Source organism: Gymnogyps californianus, chromosome 5 (assembly GCF_018139145.2).
Source record: "Gymnogyps californianus isolate 813 chromosome 5, ASM1813914v2, whole genome shotgun sequence".
NCBI classification, from domain to species: domain Eukaryota; kingdom Metazoa; phylum Chordata; class Aves; order Accipitriformes; family Cathartidae; genus Gymnogyps; species Gymnogyps californianus.
In genome coordinates, this window is record NC_059475.1 from 69913804 (window position 1) to 69934075 (window position 20272).

Here is a 20272-nt window from a genome sequence, read left to right on the forward strand (position 1 = left end):
AAAGTGATTTGGAACAATGAAGTGGTCAATGTTGCATCTCATGAGCAGGCAAACTCTGCTCTCCTGCTAATCTCAGTGAGCTGCTGGAGGCTGTCTGAAGCTGGCAGGGACCCCGTTTCGTGCTGGTGAAGCACGAGAACAAACTTTTGCAAAGGTTTTGTGCAATTTCTTTGCTGTTCTTGGTCTGATGCCTGCAAGTCCAGGCATGTAGATCCAGGATGAATCAATACATACCAAAAGGTGGAGGTGGCTAGGGGCACGTGGAAAAGGAGGAGGAGAAAGGCTTCACCTCCTAGCTGTCACTAGAAGACTGAGAAGCTGAGGATGCTTTTTGTGGAGGTTCAACCCTCTTATAAAAAAAATCATTTAGCCTTCGATCTGTTTTTAATTGGACGATGTCACAAAGTCACATGTAAACAAATATCTCATGCCCTAGGAACTTCTGAGATTTACTTAGAAGTCATGAATAAATACTTTTTAGATTTTGTGTGTCTTAGGTTTTGAGCAGTTAGGAAACAGTGCAATCACAATCACATAGACTAAGACCTTTTTTCAGTAAGAGCTGAAATGGTCATTTATTAATAAGATTACAGCAGTTGAGCTTTTTTAGAAGAATACCAATTATTGTAAATGTTGTGATTAAGGTCAAGAGAGTTAGCAGCACGTTAAACAGAAAGGCAGACTGGAGCACTCCGGTTATCCAGGGTCTCTTATTTGCACCACAGCTAGACAAACATCCTGTAAGTCATGAAGCATCTCCTTTCTGAGTATTATACTAGCTCTCTCTTCTTCATTTGCTTTTTCTGGGCGACCAGCTTGGTTTGGAAAAAAACTCTTTTCTACTTACTCCTGCACTGCTTTAGAAAATAAATTTTATTCTGCATGTTTGACTGCAAAGGTAGCTAGCATTCATCACAGCGTCTGGTTTGTCCTTTGTCCTTTTTTATTAAGTGTGTCTAGATACCTGCATACATATTCAACTTTGGATGTTTCTAATTTTGCCTTCATAGAAATGTTTATGACTTCCCCCCCCCAGGTCTATACTGTCTGGGGAACTTGTTGCAAGTTGAAACCAAATCGCTTGTGTAGGCGTCTATGTGTGTGCAAGAGACAGAGAAGGGAAAGAAATTGCAATTGCTGGAAAAGAGCAGCCAATAAAGGGGACCTATGTGCCGTCAATATATAACAAGATATGGTGAAAGGTCAGGCTGGCACCATTTTTCATCTGAGAGGAGAAATCTCATGGCGCCACACAACTTCTTTGCAGCAGAAGCTAGGCGGGATTGTTCTTGGGTTTATTGTTGTGACTTTTCCTTCTGACCTGACACTTAGCTTGCCTTGCGTCGTGTGTGCGCATTGCTAGGAGCAGCACCGTGATGGATTCTTTCATGCAATATTTACTGTGTATAATCACAAGACAAATTCTTCTAAAGTGCCACAAACAAAATAAATGCCAAGTATATATTACTTTAATGTCTCGTCTGGTATTAAATCCTTGGAGGCATATTTCAGAAGTAGCTGTAATGAATATTCCTGCAGTAGAGAGGGAGGTGACATTTCATAATTATGCAATGTCTTCTGAACCGTAAGACTTGAAAACTGAAAGAAGTAAGAATATTTTTTATTTTCCTTTATTCGTTTGATCTCCTCTTAAAGCAGTGTATTCTTTTGCCATAATAATACACAGGGGGGTATTTTTCTTTTCTGTATTGCCTTCCCAAACCTAATGGATATGGAGCAGTGGCATAGACACTAAAATGAAGGACACTTCAAATGTAATTTGAAGTTATATGAATATAATATGAATGAAAATGTAATATTAATGTAATACGGATTTAAAAGGCAGCAGGATGTTGGCATAATGTTGCTGACTCTTCTAATTTTATCAGAAGTCTCATGATCTATGCTGAACCTTGTTTTACCTTTCTGCTCTGTGGCTCTGCTTTAGCATTTCAGTAGTTTATTATTTGTATTGTGGGGGATCATAAAAGCCCCAGTCATGGCCCAGAGCCCCGTTATACGGCGGCTGCGCGTGGCAGAACAAGGAGGATGCTCCATGTCCCAGGACATTGAACTCTTGAGGCGTATGGAGGGGGAGCAGCTCTCCTAGCACGGGGAAACCTGCAGTATGCTGGGCATTAGTGCTGCTGTTCTACTTAGAAAAAATAATAATAATTAAGAATTAACAGATTCTTTTAAGGTCAGAGTGTGACACATGGGACTGACTCCTAAACAGGGACATCTCTGTCCTTGCAGGAGGGACAGTGAGCTCCATGGGAAGAGCAGCCTGGATCTCTGTTACAAAGGGATGGGTAGGTTCGATTTGTTTCTTCTAAGCAGTAAATAGCATCTTTAGCCTTGCAGGGCACCAGCTGTGTAATCGTATGGGGAGGGTGCTGGAGCTGCAAAACAGTTCTCCTGAGCAGTAGGAAAGCAAAGCTGAGGCAGGTGGATGTGCTTGTCTGACTGAATGTGACCATAGGCTGAGCGTTGCGTATATAGTCAGTCATTGTGTTGTACTTGGAAATAACTGATGCTAGGGAGCAATTTTTGCTGGCCTCACAGAACTGCCGAGAGCAGGGATGCGTTGGTCTTTAACCTGTATTCATCTTTGCTAAATAGGGGCTGCCTGCGGAAGAGTGGAGAGGGCGAGCTGATGGGTCTTTGAAACGCGGTGCGCGGTGGCTCGAGGAGCAGAGCTCGCTGGAGGCTTTGCCGGAGCTCGCTGCCGTTGTTGCAGCTGGAGCTGCTGGGCCACCCCTGCGTGATGAGCGCCGGGGGGGAGCTTTTTTTGCTCTTGCACCCGCTTGGTTAGTCTTGAGTTGCCCCACCAAGCTGTGGTCTCTGCTGATCTGGTGGTCTTCCGGACCCGTGTCACCTTGTACCATTAGACTTGTGAGCGCACCAGTAATGCAGGAGACATCCGTTCCCTGCACGAGCTCTTCTGCCTGCGCTGGTGCTCTGCAGAGAGGCTCCGCCGAGGACAGATTTCTCAAACACTTGCTGAAGAGGTTAGCCTAGGCCAAGCACATTGAAAAATGATCTAAATATAGTAGACTGAGATGGACGGGGCCAATGCAAGGTAGCTGGGAATATCAGGCTTAGTCATTACAGCCTGAAATAATTATTCTCTTCCTGTTCATTTAGCTGACCTGACACTGTCCTGTTCAGGGTCCTTTGCTTGAGTCTCATTTTCTTCAGCCTAAGGAGAGCGAGGGTCAGAAATTTGAATTATTAGCAGGCTTGTATCAATTCTAGGCATTGTGCAGCAGTTGATACCACGATGGGCCATGTCAACTGGGAGCCGTGTGCGGGTCGGACCAGTAATGGCATGGTGATGGGGGGGGTCTGCAGGGGTGCCAGAGCGATGCACCCCAGGAATGCCACGTACGCTGGATGTGGGCGTTAGCCGAGCAATTGCAAGTTGATCACCAGTCGACTGGTGTGAGAGGGAGGCGATGTGCAGCACAGAGGCCTGAAAATGGAGCTGCAGTCTTGGGGAGGGGGGTACAGCTGTTGCAAGGGACCTGGGGAGAACGCACGGATGTTATCCCAGCAGCACGGGGCTCTTGTTCATGGGAAACGGGTCCGGGAGCTCAACAGCTTCGAGTCTTGTTGGGCTCAGCTCCTGTTCTGCTTGCTGGTTGTGATTTAAGACTTCTGTTAGGACTTTAAGGCGTATCCACTTTTGCTGAACAGGAGCAGCGCACTGATGAGCAGAGAGGGTGAAATACTAGGTCTTTAAAACTCACCAGAATTACATTTTATCTCTTCTGCTGTTTAGTTTATGTTACTTTATTTGGCAGTAGGACTGTAACTCAACTTTCTTATCCTATCGATCCACTCTCTGAAGATTTTAATAGTTGTGAATTTCGTGGTTCAGAAATAAAGAAAATCGTAGAGCCAGGAACATGCTTTGGAGACTTGCTGAAACAGAGCTGTAATTTGTACGTGTGGTATTAGCAACAACACTGCAGTTTTCCTACATGTACGACATGTAAAACAGCATAACTTCCTGTAGTTCAGGTTGCATATACAAGAAAATTAAAGTAAGGGTTCTGCTTGAACTTAACCTCTAGTCCAAATCCTGATCCCTCTGACAGCACGAGGATTTCGGTATCGACTTTGAAAGGAGGCAGCATCAGTCCCACTGTTTCTCCTGCTTAGCTTTAATGGTTTAATTAAGGCTTCTCATTTGCATAGTGAGTGTGATAATGCATTTAGAAAGATGTATAATAAAAAAGAACAATAATGCAGAGTTCATTTGGAAACGGAAACAAAAATAACTGGAATGCAAATGAGTTTGCGAAGGTTTCGTTCAGGGGATTGCTAGGTATTAATAAATACCGTGGCAATCTCTTCTGGTGCCAAATACGCGTATGCTGAGTAAGCAAAGGTGTTCTCCGCGGTGAAAATACTCAGCTCCAGCCTCGGTCCTCCCAGCTAAGGGTGTGGGGGGATCCCAGGCTGCTGCAAACCCCGGGGGTGCAGGCGATGATGCTCACCTGGTTTCTCTCTCTGGGTCTTGCAGCCCCCCCCACCGTGCGGATCGTGCACTCGGGCCTGGCGTGCAACATCGAGGAGGAGCGCTACTCGGAGAGGGTCTACACCATCCGTGAGGGCGAGACGCTGGAGCTGACCTGCCTGGTCACCGGCCATCCTCGGCCACAGGTGAGCCCCCGCCGTGCCCGGTGGCAGCCTGCCACTGGTCACCGCACCTTTCCTCTGCTCTGTCTGTCTCTGAGCCTGTGCAGGTTGGTGTCATCTTCTGCCAAGGACTAGACGGGTGCAGGGCGGTAGAGATCAACGCAACAGGATCCGGGGGGAATTTGTCCAGGCTGTTGGTTTGATACTGGCGTGTTGCAGAAGAAACATCAACAGCAGAAAAATTTACGACTTTTTTGGAATGACTGGCTAGGAATGTGATATTAAAATCAGCATTGTACTTTAACATGGGGTCCTGATGTGAGTCTTTAAGCTCCACGGAGGCTGGTAGAAGGAAAAACAAATGAGAGGACAGGGCCAACTGAAAGTAGACAGTATGCACCAGAGTGAACAGCTGGAGAGGGGGCACATGAGAGCTCGGGGGAGTCTCGCTCTGCGCCTGGGTCTTGGATGTCGTTGGAACCACAGCGTTGCAGCCCTGCGGAAAACAAAAGTTAAAGAGAAAGAAACTCCCCTTTTCCAGGCCCAACTCTGTTTTATAGCATCACGTTCAAAGGCAGAGAGTCGTGTCAGCCTGTGCTACAGCCGTGTCCCCCTCTCACCACCCCCCTTTGCCCAGGCTACCCCGTTAACAGGTTATTTTAGATCAGGACCTTTCAAGACCTGTGCAAGTGTAATGCTTCGTTCCCCCTGCCGCTCTGCTTTTCCATTTCCATCTTTTCCTTTGCTCTTTGAACCAAGCCTGCTCTCTGTTCCCTCTTCAGCCATTGCCACTTGGCCTTCTGCGGCGTGCCCTCATCTTGCTCTGTTGGTAAACAAGCTGAGTACCAAGAGCTGAGGGTGCTCACCACGTTTCACAGCGCACATATTTGTATGAGATTTTGAACACTAGAATACCTTGCAAGGATTTTCTTTGCAAGGTGGTGATTTAAGCACCTCCCTCGCTTGCAATCGCGTAGGACAGGCGGGAGCTGTGAAGTGCAGTTCGCTGGGATGGGAGCTGCGGAAGGGGGATTCGCTGGAGACCTCAAGTCTGCAGATGAGTGATGTTCCTCCAGGAAGGAGAGATGAGCTGATTCTCTGCTCTTTATTCCGTAGCTGTTTCCAATTTAATGAGGAGATTTAAAAATAAAGAAGTTGAAGTTTAGCCTGTGCTGGTTCCAGGGAAGGTGTAGGTCAGGCTGTGTCTTAGAAAACTCTACTTTAACTGCACACAGTTGCACTCTCTCAGCTGCAGTCACACATTAAAGCCATGTTATAAAACAAGCCATTTTTCTTTCAAATTAAGTGATCTCTCTCTAGCCCTTGCCAGACGAAGGAGAAAGGAAAAAAAAGGCCTAAAAAAAAAAACCAAAACAAAACTGGGCTAAATGTCCGGATGTTTTGGTGGCACCCCAAATAAGAACAGTGATGTTTTAAAATCAGTTCTCTTATTATGAAGTTTAATATTCAGTGCTTCACAAGGTATGAAAAGTATTTACTGCCCTGCTATGGTGGTGTCTCCCATTGCTGATTGTCCTCTTCACTCCGATGGTGCTCACGCCCTGGGAGGTTGGTGGCTCATTGAACGTTGCCAGGAGAGATGCGGGGAAGATGCTGGTGGCTCCTTGTTGGAAAAGCCAAGTGAGAGACCCTGGATTGATACAGACCTCGTTCACAAAAGCTGATAATAATGTTTTAATGAGGCACTGACTGACGCAGGAAGGGAGCACCTCCCGCCTTGAGGACACCCTGCTGCTTTTTAGGGGATTTGTTATGGCATAAGGTGCTGTTCAACGCGGGGGAGATGGGATCTGCCCCAGGCTGGCTCCCTTCTCCAGCTGCCTCTGTGAAACAAGTCCATGTCTCTCAGTGCCTGTTAGTAATGGATTCGTTCTGCCTTCCCAAACTTTTCTTATCCAGGCTTATTTAACAACTGTTTAAGATCCAAAGCAGCTGGCTCTGGATGCAGCAGTTTTTGGCATGCCGTGTGTTTGGGTGGAAGTAAATAGCACGTTCATGTGCAGGCAGAAAAGAGCAGGATAAAGGTAGACTGACACTTCCAGCGAGCTTCCTTGGAGAATGTTTCTTTCTCAAACCATCTCCTCCATCTGCTCCAGCAAAGCTGACCAGCAGCCTGCGAGGTTTGGTGCAGCTGAAATCAAAGATCCCTCTCAAACCTGCCTGCCTGGAGGCTCGAGGCAGCTTCAAAGCGAGCAGCGGGGCTGTTACCCGTCAGCAAATGCTTTGGACCAGCTATGAAAGGTGCCGTCTCAAGCAGTAACAAAGCTTATGATGCTGCTGAATCAAAAAACCCAAGCTGTTCAGCCAAAACGTCTTATCAAGAAAGCAACCACACGGCTGCTTTTTTCATAAAAATCTCTATTTTCTCATCTGGGATTCAGGATGGAAAATTGATTTCTCTTCGTTTTACCTGTTTATAGATTTTCTTTGTCAGCCAGCACCTCGGTCTGCTCTCTCGCGCTCGCTCTCATGTTACAGCTCTCTGCGACTCGCAATATTTTTTGCAGATTAATTGCCTGAGAGCAGCGGGATAGTTTTGGTAGTCTCAGATGGGTGATTCTGCAGTGAAATACAGGAGGCTTGGCAGGGCTGCGTTTGAACATTAGCCTTTTTATGACCTTCCTATTAAATTTCCATTCAACTTTAGTGCTCCAGAAAGTAAAAAAAAAAAAAAAAAAAAAAAAAAAAGCCTAAGACACCGTAGCTTTTTGCATTGCCGTATTTAAACTTCGGCACGCGATTCTGTGGGAGCCGCAGCCCCTTGGACTCGTTGCCCCTGGAATTTGGCTTCTCTTAAACAAGACTGCCGTGAATCGCGCCAACGCTTGGGTTGCTTTTGTCAATGGGGCTGCTGGGGAAAAGCCCCGATCAGGGTCAGGCAGGAGATCAGGGTGGATGTAAAACCAGCAAGCTGGTGCTCGCTGTTTCCAGCTGTCAGAGAACTACTCTTACCTGCCAGTAATTACTCTTGGGTATTTTAAATGCAGGTAATGTAAGATTTTTATTTATTTTACTTGTTGGATACATTCTGCTTTATGGGCCTGGTTCTTTAAGGGGAGGTCTGCAGTGTGTTTCTGCCACTAAGAGGCAGTGGCTGGCTGGAAGGGGTGATACGGCATTTATTTGTAAGCCTTCCTTTTTTATATTTGCAGAATTTATATATGAAACTTGATAATACATTGTTGTTGGATTCTCATGTTCAGCCAGCCTTTAATATGAGATGGGTTCGAGGGGAAGTATCTGGCAGGGTGCTTCCTATTCTCCTTGCAGATGGAAGTGGTGAAAATACATTTTTATTTTTCTTTTTTCTGCAAGAGACTTCCATCCACATTTTGTGGTAATTGCCAGTCTTTTCAGTACTTGAATTTTTTACTGATTTTTGCACAGAAGGTTATCATATTTGGTTTGCAAATTGTATGGAAATTATTTTCAAAATGATATTTTATCAGACCCTGGGAAGTGAGTTTATAAAATAGGTAATTATGTATCTGTTCTAAGAATGCTATTCAACTTGCATGTGTTTCTCAAACTTTTTCAATTATTATTGGCATACATAGAAACTCCTTTTGTTTTAAACACTGTAAGAAGTAAGCAACCCTGCACAAGGCATTTATGAAACCCCCCATCGGTGTTCACTGTATTCCCCCACCAAGTCAGGAGTGTGCAGAAAACACACATTAACTAAGGAGAAAACGAAGTGGTGGAAGTGTGCGGTGAGTCAGTTGATGAGACCATCCGTCCTGCATCCTTCCTTCCAAGAAGCGGCCTTTGCAGATGCTGCCGTGGCTTAGACCTCCGCCTTGCAAAAGCTCTTCAGTCTCCAGAGCTGGGATGATGGTTTTGGTTCTCGGAGGCTGTATCGTGTTCACTTCTCCCACCGCGGCGGTAACAGCGAGTAACCAAGTCGCACTGCAGTGATGACTGCCGGGTGATGCTGGCCACTGAAGTACTTAGTGTGCAGTACCAGGGTTATTGCTGGCTTGCAGTCTGCAGGGTTTTACCAGGTCGCTTGGATTAATGAATTGCCATAGCCTGCTGTCCTGGTTTCGGCTGGGACAGAGTTAACTTTCTTTTTAGTAGCTGGTACAGTGCTGCGTTTTGGATTTAGTGTGAGAATGATGTTGATAACACGCTGATGGTTTAGTTGTTGCTAAGTAGCGCTTATCTTAAGCCAAGGACTTTTCAGTTTCCCATGCTCTGCCAGCAAGCGGGTGTGCAAGGAGCTGGGAGGGAGCATGGCCGGGGCAGCTGACCCCAACTAGCCAAAGGGCTATTCCATACCATGGAACGTCATGCCCAGTATAGAAACTGAGGGGAGTTGGCCGGGAGGCGTGGATCGCAGCTCGGGAACTAACTGGGCATCGGTCAGCGGGTGGTGAGCAATTGCATTGTGCATCACTGGTTTTTTTTCCTTCCCCCTCCCCTTCCTTTTTTTGTTATATTCCTTTTCATTACTATTATTATTATATTTCATTATTACTATTGTTAGTATTATATTTTACTTTAGTTATTAAACTGTTCTTATCTCAACCCACGACTTTTACTTGTTTTCCTTTCCTTTCCTCCTCCTCACCCCACTGGGAGGGAGAGGGGGAAGCGGCTGCGTGGTGCTGAGTTGCTGACTGGGGTTAAACCACGACACCTGCTTTATTCTTTTTTGAAAAACTCTTGAGTGTGGGATATATGTACATCCCCTATTTTCTGCAGTAAACTCAAGTCTTGGCCAACGGCTGTCCTGCGCTGCTCCTTACGCTTCAGCGGCAACTGGGTAAGGGACCATTAGGAATTCTTGCCTGAAAGAAAGGCTGCTAGATGTATTGTGGAGCAGAAATGCCACACTAGTATGACAGTGGCTCATGGAGGGGGACTAGGATGTTAGCACCGGGCCAAGCAGGACAGCGGTGCACCTCTGCAGGAGTGCCAGGAGCAAACTGCTTTCTGCACGTGCTGTTCGTTCTCTTGCCTTGTGTCTCTGCTAATTGTTATTGCTTTGGCCATCGCAGGGGATGGCGGTAAAGCTAAGCGGAGGCTGCCAAGTTCCACCCGTAAACACATGTGCGGTCCCCACTGCATGGAGACAAGAGGTGAATTTTGGGCTTCAGTCTTCACAAACATTGTGCTGGTTCATTAACGGAGGGTCTGCTTCCGTTCCTCCGCAGTGAGGTATGGGAGCCAGGCAGCAGTGCTCAAGTAAAAAGATCATTCAAAACGTAAGGCCAGTGTTAGTAACACGCTTTATTGAGTGTCCTTAAAGCAAAACTGTGGAAGTGCCTTCTGCAAGCCTTCAGTCTGGGGAATAGCATTTAAGAGCGGGTGCAAATGCTAAAGCAGAAAGTTCTCTTCCTGATTTGCAAGCTGAGTTTGCTAATTGAGCACCTTAATAGCTAGGGGTTTGGAGCTACAGTTAATTACACCTACAAAATTAAAGTGTCTTTAAAATCATGTACTCTACTTAACAAAGAATTTTTTTCTTGTTTCGGGGGCTAATTAGCTGCATTCACCTGCTTTGCTGATTCTGAGCTCACAGTAGGTCTCCACAACTCTTGAGAGGCAGTTCGAAAGCCAAGTATCTAATGGTTAGTAGAGGAAAATCTCCTGTGAACTTTCCTCTTCTGGGTCCTCTTTAAGGTCTCAGCCAGATGGCAGGCAGGCATGTGCCAGACCTAGCGATGGGCTGGAGAAGATGCCAGCACTACAGGGTGGGCCAGCTTAAGAAGCAGAGCCTAGAGGAGGACCGAGCTGAGCCCTCTGTCTGGCTGTAGAGGACATCAGGTCTTGTCTGATGTTCGTCCAGTCTTTGCCTTCCTGTCGGCCTAAAAGGAGTGCAGTGATGCTGTGGCTTAGAGAGGTGCCTACGAGTGAGCTGCAGACCATTGCTGTAAAGTGCTGTGAGTGGAGATGGTCCTCAGGGAGTCTCCAAAGGCTCCTCTATGCGCTCTGCCACCCCAAGCACCTTTCTCCTCAATCTTCAGCATCCCATGGGCCATCCCCAAGGAGAGGAGACCTTACTGATGCTCTGTTGCAGCCTCCTGCGCTACGGGACTGCTGTTACCAGCGCAGTGTCTATCTGGTTTTCCTTTCTACCACATTAAAAGTTCCCCTGGGATATAAAGAGAGAGAAAACAGTCTCTCTCAAAAGGTTGTAGATGTGTCCTTCTCCCTTGTTTCGCAAGGTGGCTCCTGAATATCCAAGTTTTGTATCTGGGACACTTTTACACATAAGTATGCCTTTGTGTGCACATTAACGCCTGCAGTTGAGTGCTTGTAGATCCGAAAACTCTTCCTGGGGAGAAGGGCAGGGCTGAGACCCCTGGAGCAAGTGTGCTTTTCTGCATGAGAGTGCTTTCAGCTTGCCCTGGGGAAGCCCCTTCTGCTTGTGCCACCTGCACGTTGTGGTTTGGTGTTATTTTACACTCCCTCCCCATGGGCACGAGGGACTGTAGCGGGAGGATTGCAGCAGTGCGGGATCAGACCAGACTAGGTGGGACCTGTATGTTCTCCTCCTTCCTCCACGGGCTGGAAAAGGCAAAGAGAAAGTGCTGCTCAGGGGGTTTCTCTCCTAAGGGTACCCTCACGGCTTTAAAACAAAGCTGGTGTGGGTGTGCACGCTGCGGTGCCAGGCCAATCTGCTGCCGGCTTAGCCTTCTCGTGGCACCCTGAGTGACTTGAGGCTGCTCTTGGTGGATGTCTGCTGCAGGTGGAAGTCTGGGAGGAGGAATGAATGTTTTCTTTTTTTTTTTTCTCTTTCACGTCAGTGCTCCTGTGTGCTTTACCAAAGTGCACGTTTATGCCTTTTAGTCTTTCCAGGCATTGCTTTTAACTTTTCGATCAATTGATGTAGTTCGGTAACAGGCTGATGTCTTGCATGTGCCTCTTTGTGATCTGCTCCAAGTCATGTTGAAATGACGCTGCTCTATAGGGGCCTCTCTTTGAAAACGTGTCTTCAGATTTACTGGCTTCCCACCAGGTGCCACAAAATTCGCCCTATGAGTAGTTACAGGCAGGTGGAGACAGGGAAACTCACGTATTGAGAGTGGTGGTTGTACATTCAAACTGGAAACTGTTCTGAAACTTTGTTTAAAATTTGTAGAGGTCTAATCAATATCAATGAGGCCTGTGGGGAGAATAATGTAAGGCTACAGTAATTATTGCAAGGGAAGGGAATTACAAACGCTTGCACACTGTTGTTCCCCAAAGCTTAGCCTCACTCCTAATTATACAGAAAGCTCTGAGCGCCCCAATACATCATTGCATGTCTACTTGTTATCTGTGGAGTGATTGTGTAGCATTTGATATATCACTGCTATTCATAATTTGCAGCATTTTTATACACAGCACTCATCACTTGATCTATTAAATGCGCCATTAGTTGCCATAGAAACTAATTTTCCTTGATTAAGTTTTTAAAATGCCACATCCATGCTCAGGTGAGGCTAACGGTGGGTGGGCAAATGCAGCCCTTTTTTCATAAATTACTGCTTTCAGGATTCTGCCCGGAGGTTGGTTTGGATTTCTGAACAAAATTCTGCAAGGCCCCTTGCTGTTTGGGACTGAGGGCGACGTGACGAGTCCTCCTCTGTTCGTGGCTGGCCGAGCTGAGCGCACGGTCCCTGCCAGGCTCGCTGGGGCTGGCTGTGTGTCCCTCCGGGCGAGGGGCTGCGGTGTCACCCTTCGGACCCGTCCGTTTTCCAGACGTTAGCCCCGGAACCGAGTGTTGTGCTGTACCTGCCTGTCAGCTCGACGAGAGACGTGCAAGGATGTACTAAGGCCACTTATCCTGATGATGCAAATAAGTTATTTGCTGTTTTATGTAGCCAAGAGGTGACATTTTATTTACACTAGTGAGGCTCTGCTGCACAGCCTATGGAGGGGTGTAGCTTATCCTAACCTTCCTTGGCTGCTCTAGCTTGTGCTGGGGGGATTCCGGCCGGTGGCAGCAGCGACTGTGATTGTCCCAAGGTGAGAAGTGACATTTGGGCCACAGAGGTCAGAGGAAGCAGCATCTTCTGAAAGAGCAGGGACTGGCTGGGATTTTGTATTCCTGGTTGTCCACTAAAGGCTGAATGATAAAGACTTTGTTTGTCAGTATAACCTCACCTACATTGTTTTTTTTTTTTTTGTGCTGGGTGTCTTTTTCCCCATGTCTTTCACCTCCATGTGCTGTCACACCTCGGGTTACGTTATCCTGTCCCGAGCGGTACGTTCTGAGATGCAAAATGTGCTGAGTGGAGGGAGGGCGATGCCCGAGTCCTCGCCCAGTTGCTTCACTATGGCTGTGGGGCGGCAATGGGGGGAGCTGCGGGAGTGTTCTCTGTCCCCACCAGCATGGCCCAATGCTCTCTGGCAAGTGATGGAGTCCCCACATTTGTCCCCCTGCCCCGACCAAGCTCCGGGAGTCGGGGGAGGCAGCAGCAGCAGACGTAGTCCAGCCGTCTGAGAGTTGTGTGCTCTCTGCTCCCAGCGAGCTCTGGGATTTTGACTATTTTGGGGATGCAACATGCCCTAATGAGCACTGAGGCTTTCTTCTGCAGAACCATAGCAGATTCCACCTCCTCACATCCTTCTGACACCCTTCTCCTATGCAGCGCTATCGGACTATGTCATTTTATCCCCTTGAAATCAAGGGGCTAAGAAGTGCACTTACTGCTGGTTGTGCGTGGCAGATAGCTTGGCTCTCCCGGAAAGCAGCGCATGGGAGGATCTGCTTTTGGCAGAGCCAAAATTTTCTCCCTGCCTCTGTTTTGCTGTGTTTTCTTGCCACTTGTGGGAGTGGAGTGCTGTGCTGATGGCCACTCTGTCAACAAGTAGATATTCCCCTTGCAGCTGAGAGGCTGCTAGGAGATACCTTCTGCTTCCCGAGCTCGGTGCTTGCACACCCTGAGCAGAGCCAGGACTGTGCGTGGCCGTGGGGACCTGCACCCTGCCTGTTGGGAATTTCGGGTGGCGAAAGGGGGTGGTCCAAGTGGCAGGGATGTTCTCCCTTGGGACCGTCAGGGATGCCGAGCTGACTCACGCTGTGTGCCAGCTTGGTCGGAGCAGCAAGGCGCTGAGGATGCAGCCTGTCGTACAGAAATGGAGGTGGTGGCTGGCAGGGGACGGTCTCAGTGTAGGCTCGGTGCTTGAGTCCCCAAAGGTGCCTGGGCTGACCCGGGCAAGCCACGTCGGGACCGGCTGGGGTTAGCAGGGCTGACCCGTTTTGCACCTGCGTTGTTGCAGCTATTGTCCACAGTGTGTGGATGATGACGGGGTTTGTATTACAGATTTGTATTGCAGAAGAAGGAATTGTTTAATTTTAATTATCATCCAGTGCTGAGTGGTGCGATGGGGCTTGAATAAACAACTGAAAGAAGCAATAGGCAAGAGAGGAAAGCAGCGATATCACAGTGGGGGGAAAGCCTTGTGTTGTCTTGCATTAAATCTGTTGGATTTTGGTTTTTTTTTTCTCTTTCCAAAGCAAACATGCTGAACTAGGTGAGATGATGCATGAGTTAGGTGGGATGGATGAGGCCCCTGTTGAGACACTGGCCAGCACCTTCCTGTGTCATGGGATGTCTGTGTTCCCCAAACAAATGCAGAGCTTCTTCGGAGAAGCAGAAAGGAGCAAAGTTTTCAAATCAGAGAGGAGGATCAATAGGGAGAATATGCAGGTGGGTAAAGGGCTAGCACATTTGTCCTTATCAGGGCAAAACCATGGTGCTGAGGGAGACTGAAAGGTCAGTCCAGCCCAGTGTAGCCCAAGTCAGCAGCAGCTTTTGCTCGGCCTTCTAAGTTTCCATTTAGAAGCAACAGCAGGGAAGGAGACAAAAAAGACTGGGTAAGACCATTACTTTCACTTGCTTATTGGGGATTTTTTTCCTGTCCCAAATGAGTGGTAGGAATAAACCAAACTTCTAGAATTAAATAGGTTTTTGGTGGGTCCCAGCATGTCTGCGGAGTGGTTAACGGTACTTCTTTACACAAAGCAGCACTGTTGTCCTGGGTCAGAGCATGTTGTGCACTCAGTTTGCGATGTGCTGAGGTGCAGGAGTGTCTCAGTCCCCAAAAGCCTGGTGCAACTCCAGGAGTCTCTTGCTTGCTTGGCTTTCAATGGCATCCCTCACTGTGGATGCTGTGATTTCTGTCCCGGACTTTCGTCACGTTTAACACTCATTTCTCATGCCAGAGCAGGGGAGGGTTGTAGTGAGCACTGAATGTGTCTGCAGTGCTCCGCACAGGTGTGAATTCAGGTGCTGCGCTTTAGGAAGAAAACATCAAAAAAACCTGTTCATAGCCTTAACAGCAAAAATGGCAGGTAAAGTTTAATCGCGTGTTTCTTTTAATGCTGAAGAATGATGGAAACACACGCCCTTTGTAGCTAAATGTGAGCTTTATTGAGTCAAAGGTTTATGAAGGGTTTTTTCCAGCATAAAATGCAGGCTAATTTAGTCATGAGTCAGGCTGGCTTTTGTCAGGTGTTCACTGAACATTTGTAAAGTGTTCCCATGAACTGAGGAGTGTCATATGAAATCATCATCAATTTTCCTAACAAGAGTACAATTATTCTAATAAAGATATGCAGAATGCAATAGGAAAACAGCTGTTCCAGTGTAAGTAACACCCCCCCCCAAATTGCTTTCTTTAGCCACATCAGCAGTTAATAAGAATTCCTATCAATTAAAATAGAAAATGTAGCCTCCACTTTACCTCAAAGGAGCCTTTTATGTTTCACTTGCAGCTGATCAAAGAGAACATCACATGGGTTTTTTGTTTTGTTTTTCTGAAATGCTGCTTTTTATATTTTAATGGATGGAGTGCCAGAAAATGTTAATTCTTTCTTTGCACACGCTAATAAGGTGAAGGAAGGATTCTGTTCTGAAACATTAGAGGAGGCTACACTAATCGCACTGGGTAATTAAGATGGTATGCATTTTAAATAATGACGGTGTTTCTATAATGTGCCACAGTTACATGTGTCTGTTGATGGAGCTACCTTGCTGCTTGGCAAGGAGCTTGTTTGTTGGAGCTGGAAGGAGAGGTGAGTGAAGCACTGGTGCACGTCAGCTGCCTGTCAGCTCCGAACACTCACGGGCTGGGGTTTTGCCATGCTCTGTGATATCCTGATGTACCGTGGGTGTTTGAAAAGTTGCCTTTGCTTGCTTCTGAACCTCATTTATTGATATTGTTAATAAATATATTTTTGTCTCAATGCTTCTGTATATTGTCTCAGTGCTAGATCTCACATAGCCTCAGCTGTGGGAGGAAAGGCTTTCCTGAGGATGACTGTGGGAGCCTTGAAGTAAGAGCAGGCAGAGGTGGTGAAATAAGTGAGGAAGGAGGGAGATCCAGCGGTGCTGAGACCAGCCATTTCTGTTGATTATGGCATTGATGGTGAAGGTTATAAGAATTTAAACTTCCCAAAAAGCAACCCAGGATAAAACACAAACCCCTAAAGAAGACATTTCCCCCAAAATCTCTTTTAGAGCTGAAGTCCTCGCCTAGTCGCAATCTAACGCTAAGAACTCACAGTTAAGTTGTAATTAATATAAGGGCTTGGCGGAGTTGTCTTTGTTAGGGGGCAGTTATATAGCCTCTTCTCCACCCTGTCATGGAACGCAGAACTTTTTGGGCAGCAGTAATGAGGAAGGTACAGCATCCTTACTGGTCCACCTGCCCCTCTGGCACACAGGCTTCCACTGCAACCCTGAGCTGGATGCTGTGGTCAGTGCCCGCAGGACGGCTGGTGGCCTTCCTTGCTGGGCTCCACTGAGCGCTTTCATCTTCAGGGTGACAACAATCTTGTTCCCTCTGTGACTATTAAAATGTAATCCTGTCTTGAATGACATCATTTTGATACGATAACTCAGTTGTATGCTGCAAACAGCACATTATCCCACTGAATATTTTGTGAATATGCCACTGAAAGAAATGTAAAGCCATTCACCCTGTCATCTGCAGGAAGCTGGATTAAAAGGCACGTGGTTTGCAAGCTGATAAAGAAATTAAACTCCTCGGTTGTTTTATTCTGAATAATTTGACCAGTTGTATCGTGCTGATTCTCCTGGTTCCAGGTGGCTGCTGTCTCTCAACAAGAAATACGTTTGCAGCCTTCTAAAAAGGGCTCCAAGTGGTGGGGGAAAGAGGTCAGCTCAAATCAATATAAATGCAACATCAGGGCAAGTGAAGTGTGTATTTCAGTCACACTCTCTCAGTTGAGAATATTGAGCCTAGGCCTGCTAAAGCATCAGCAATCACCGAAATGAGACTATCAGAGAATCACGTGGAGTTGGAAATGACATCCAGGTTGGTGATTTTTACCATATCCGTTTCATATTGAGCCTTGTGGAAGCTTAAAAGCCGCCAGAAATCCCCTACAGAAAGTTTCCAATGAACACAGAGCCTGAATCTCCCATCATCGGAAGGAAAACAGCAAAATTTTCCGGTTTACTGAAATATGGACACTTGTCCTCTGAATGGATTGCGTCTGTCTTCTCCCCTTCCCCTTGGATCTTCCCCCCAAACTCTGCTCTGCAGCCGGTGGTTTCTGTCTGTGTGTTGTCAGCTTTTGTTTGCCTTTTTCTTGGTGGCCCTTAAAAGGTTGGCTGAAAGGACGGAGAAGTGGCTCTGGGATGCTGCAGAAGTAGCTGTTTTTCCATGACTGTTGAACATATTAGTCTCATAAGCAAAAATGAGGTGGGTGGTTTTGGAATGAGGTCTGTTGCTGTGAGGTCTTGCTCGCTGAAAAAGAATGTATTTGATGAGTAAAGAGATAATTTAGTAACCCGGGGAAACTAGCAGCGTATGCAGATCTGCTGTGGCTGAAGCAGAAGTACATTCTGGTAGCTGGTCTGTGAAAAGATATCTCCTAAAGAAACACCTGAAGATGCTTTTTATGGAGTGGGATAGGGAATCATGCCCATTGCTGTGGACTTAGTGAAAGACATGTTCTGCTACATCTGCGAGTAAAACCTCAGAGCAGCGAGCTCCTCATGTATTTTCCCATAGCAGCAAGAAGTGTTCATGGCTGGAAACCACATTTGGTTTGCTGCCTGTTTGAGTTCTTCTCCAAAAATTATATAGATCCAAAAGTCCAAACATACGTTAGTGCCTCTGAGAAGGTGTGGTATGACGACAAACTTGATGCTGGTGCCTTCTACGTTTGACTCCAGAGCTTGTCTCTAGAGCTGAAGCCCTTCAAGGGGAGATTTATTTACCACCAGTGTGCACTTCCATGACTGGCAGTTCCGTCGTTTAACGTTAGAGGCTTGATTGTTCTTCAGTGCCTTTTTCTTATATCCCACTAAATTCAGGGAGCAGAGGGAGGATGGTTCTGTAACACACAGTGGTTCTGCGTGCAGTGAACTTACTGCCTTGTTTTCCATGTAACTGCATATGGTCTTGAAGACAGTGCTTTCGCAGCAGTAACTTGATGGCACCTGAGGACCAGGAGCTATACCCTCAACTACTAGGCAGGCTCTTGAGATTGTTGCTTTTGCATTTTAAGGAAAGAAATGCTGCTCACAAGACCTAGTCCATCTGCGGTGTCTGATGGTGACAGAGTTTGAACAAATTGGGTTGTTTCTGGTACGATGTTAAAGGACTCCTCTGTGATCCTTCTGTGTGGTTTTATTCTCTGTGCTGCTGTTCTTGTAGATAAAATTATATCATAGACTGAGCTCTCCTTCAGCCTCTGGCAGCTGGGAGTGGCCGTTCTGGGAAGTACCGGGTTTATTTTTGCTGCCATCCACCTGAGCACTTGTATCTGGATGCTCTGCAGAGCGCGAGTGAGCTTATCAGGCTGGCAAAACCATACGCCTTTTGCTGAAGGATGCTCTGTAATTGAGGCTTATTCCCAAGTGGTGCTGAAGAGCTCTTGTTATGTTAGTTATTGTGTTAGGCTTCCCCCTCCACCCCTCCAGCTTTTGGAGTCAGCTTAGGCACATGGGGGGTTTTTTGTTTGTTTTTGTTTTGTTTTGGGTTTTTTTTGATAGCTTGTTCTGTATGTTAGTAAAGGCAAGAAATCTGAACCTGAAGAGGAGAAGTTGAACTTTAAATAAGCTTAACTATTTAATCTGTGTGTAAATGTTTGCCTTCCCAGCCAAAAGCAATTAAAAAGAAGACTCAACTGTCGCTGTCCTAATTCATTTAGTATGCGCCAGGTATTTGTTCTGGTACTGTACTACAAGGCGCACAGTACAGCTGCTGAAATAAAGCTAAACAGAACTAAAAAATGTTGCTGTTCTGATAAGTATGGCTACGTTGGTTGTCTTAGAGGTACCTAAAAAGTGCAAGGAGCTTTAAAATCCCTTTCTAGGGTACAACAGGATCTTCCATCAGAACAAGCAGGAACAACTTGTGTGTGTTTTTTTTCTCTGTGTGGGCTGTTCTTCTTCTTTATAACAGCAAGCTCACAATTAGACACTAAACAAGTGTTTGGAGATTATTCTTATTAGTGCTTTTTCACAGAAAAATCTTGCTGCACTGGGTGACTCTTTGCTCCTTAGTATTGAGTGGTTTGACTTGTTCTACCCCTGCTTGAAAGGTATAACCTTGGTATAGTCTTGATAGGTCCTTATAAATAATTATAGCAACATTATAGGCTGAATCCTCTTACTCTTGCAGATTACATGATCCAGGAGATAAAAATAACAAGTGAGATTTTTTTTCCTGCCCGTATGTCTATCAATCAAAATGATAAAGATATTTATGACTTGCACGTTTTAATGGTGTAATTAGATATAATTACATGTTCAAATGATTACACATATGAACACTAATTACATAATTGAAGACAATTATGCTAACTAGGTAAATACATAATTAACTAAAAATCTCTTGTAAAATCAAGGAAATTTGCACAACAGCCAAAGAAAGTAAAATGACAATAAAAAATAAATAACTCTTCCAGTCTGAAAACTCGAAGAGCCAGCCAGCCGGGTATAGTTGGAGAAGACCTGGCCATTTAACTTCTGGTGGGCTGAAGCTTAGTTCAGCTGCCTCTTCTGTTTTGTAGTCTCCTTGTAAAAGGAAGGTGAACATTAAAGCAAAAAGCTGTGCTGTAGTTGTGTTTGTCTTGGTCTCTGGCAATGATTTTCTGACCTCCGTAGGCTGGATTTTGGTGGTTCATGGAGCCGTGGGCTTTTTTGGGGTGGGAAGGGAATTGTTTTGTCTTTATAATTGTGGGTTCTTAATATAGAAGGAAGGGAAAGCTCAAAGCTAGTTAGTTTTTTTTTCTATTTTAATGCAACAGTGCAACTTTAATATACCAAGAACGGGCTCATAGCGGCAGCGCTGCCCTACTGAGGCTGCAGGATGGAGGATCCTTAAAGCCTCATCACCAGCCCCTGCAATGCACTTTCCCCTGACGCACCAGCTTGCCTTGCACGCCCTTTCCGACTGCAAAAATTGGTTAAGGCTCATACAGTAGAAATGTAATGAGATGTCCGGAGCCTCAGTAAGCTCCCCCGTGCAGAATTGTGTTTGGGGATGGATCATTACTGTGTATCAGGCAATGCTGAATCACTGGTTGTAGCCCCTCTTCCCTGTGCTATCAACTTTTCCAGTTTTAAATATTCCCTGATTTGAAGCTATCTTCATTTCCCTTTGGAAATCGTTTCAGTTGATTGTT

The 20272-nt window shown here is 46.1% G+C and overlaps 1 protein-coding gene across 1 annotated transcript in view; it reads left to right on the top strand.

Moving 5' to 3' along the window:
* LOC127017063 (MAM domain-containing glycosylphosphatidylinositol anchor protein 2-like) overlaps nt 1-4868 on the top strand; it is a 143217-nt gene extending 138349 nt beyond the window's left edge. Inside the window, exon 2 of the mRNA XM_050897943.1 lies at nt 4532-4868. Within this exon, the coding sequence (XP_050753900.1) occupies nt 4532-4782 (251 nt within the window). The 3' untranslated portion in view covers nt 4783-4868. The remainder of the gene's footprint in view (nt 1-4531) is intronic.
* Nucleotides 4869-20272: the final 15404 nt, after the last annotated feature.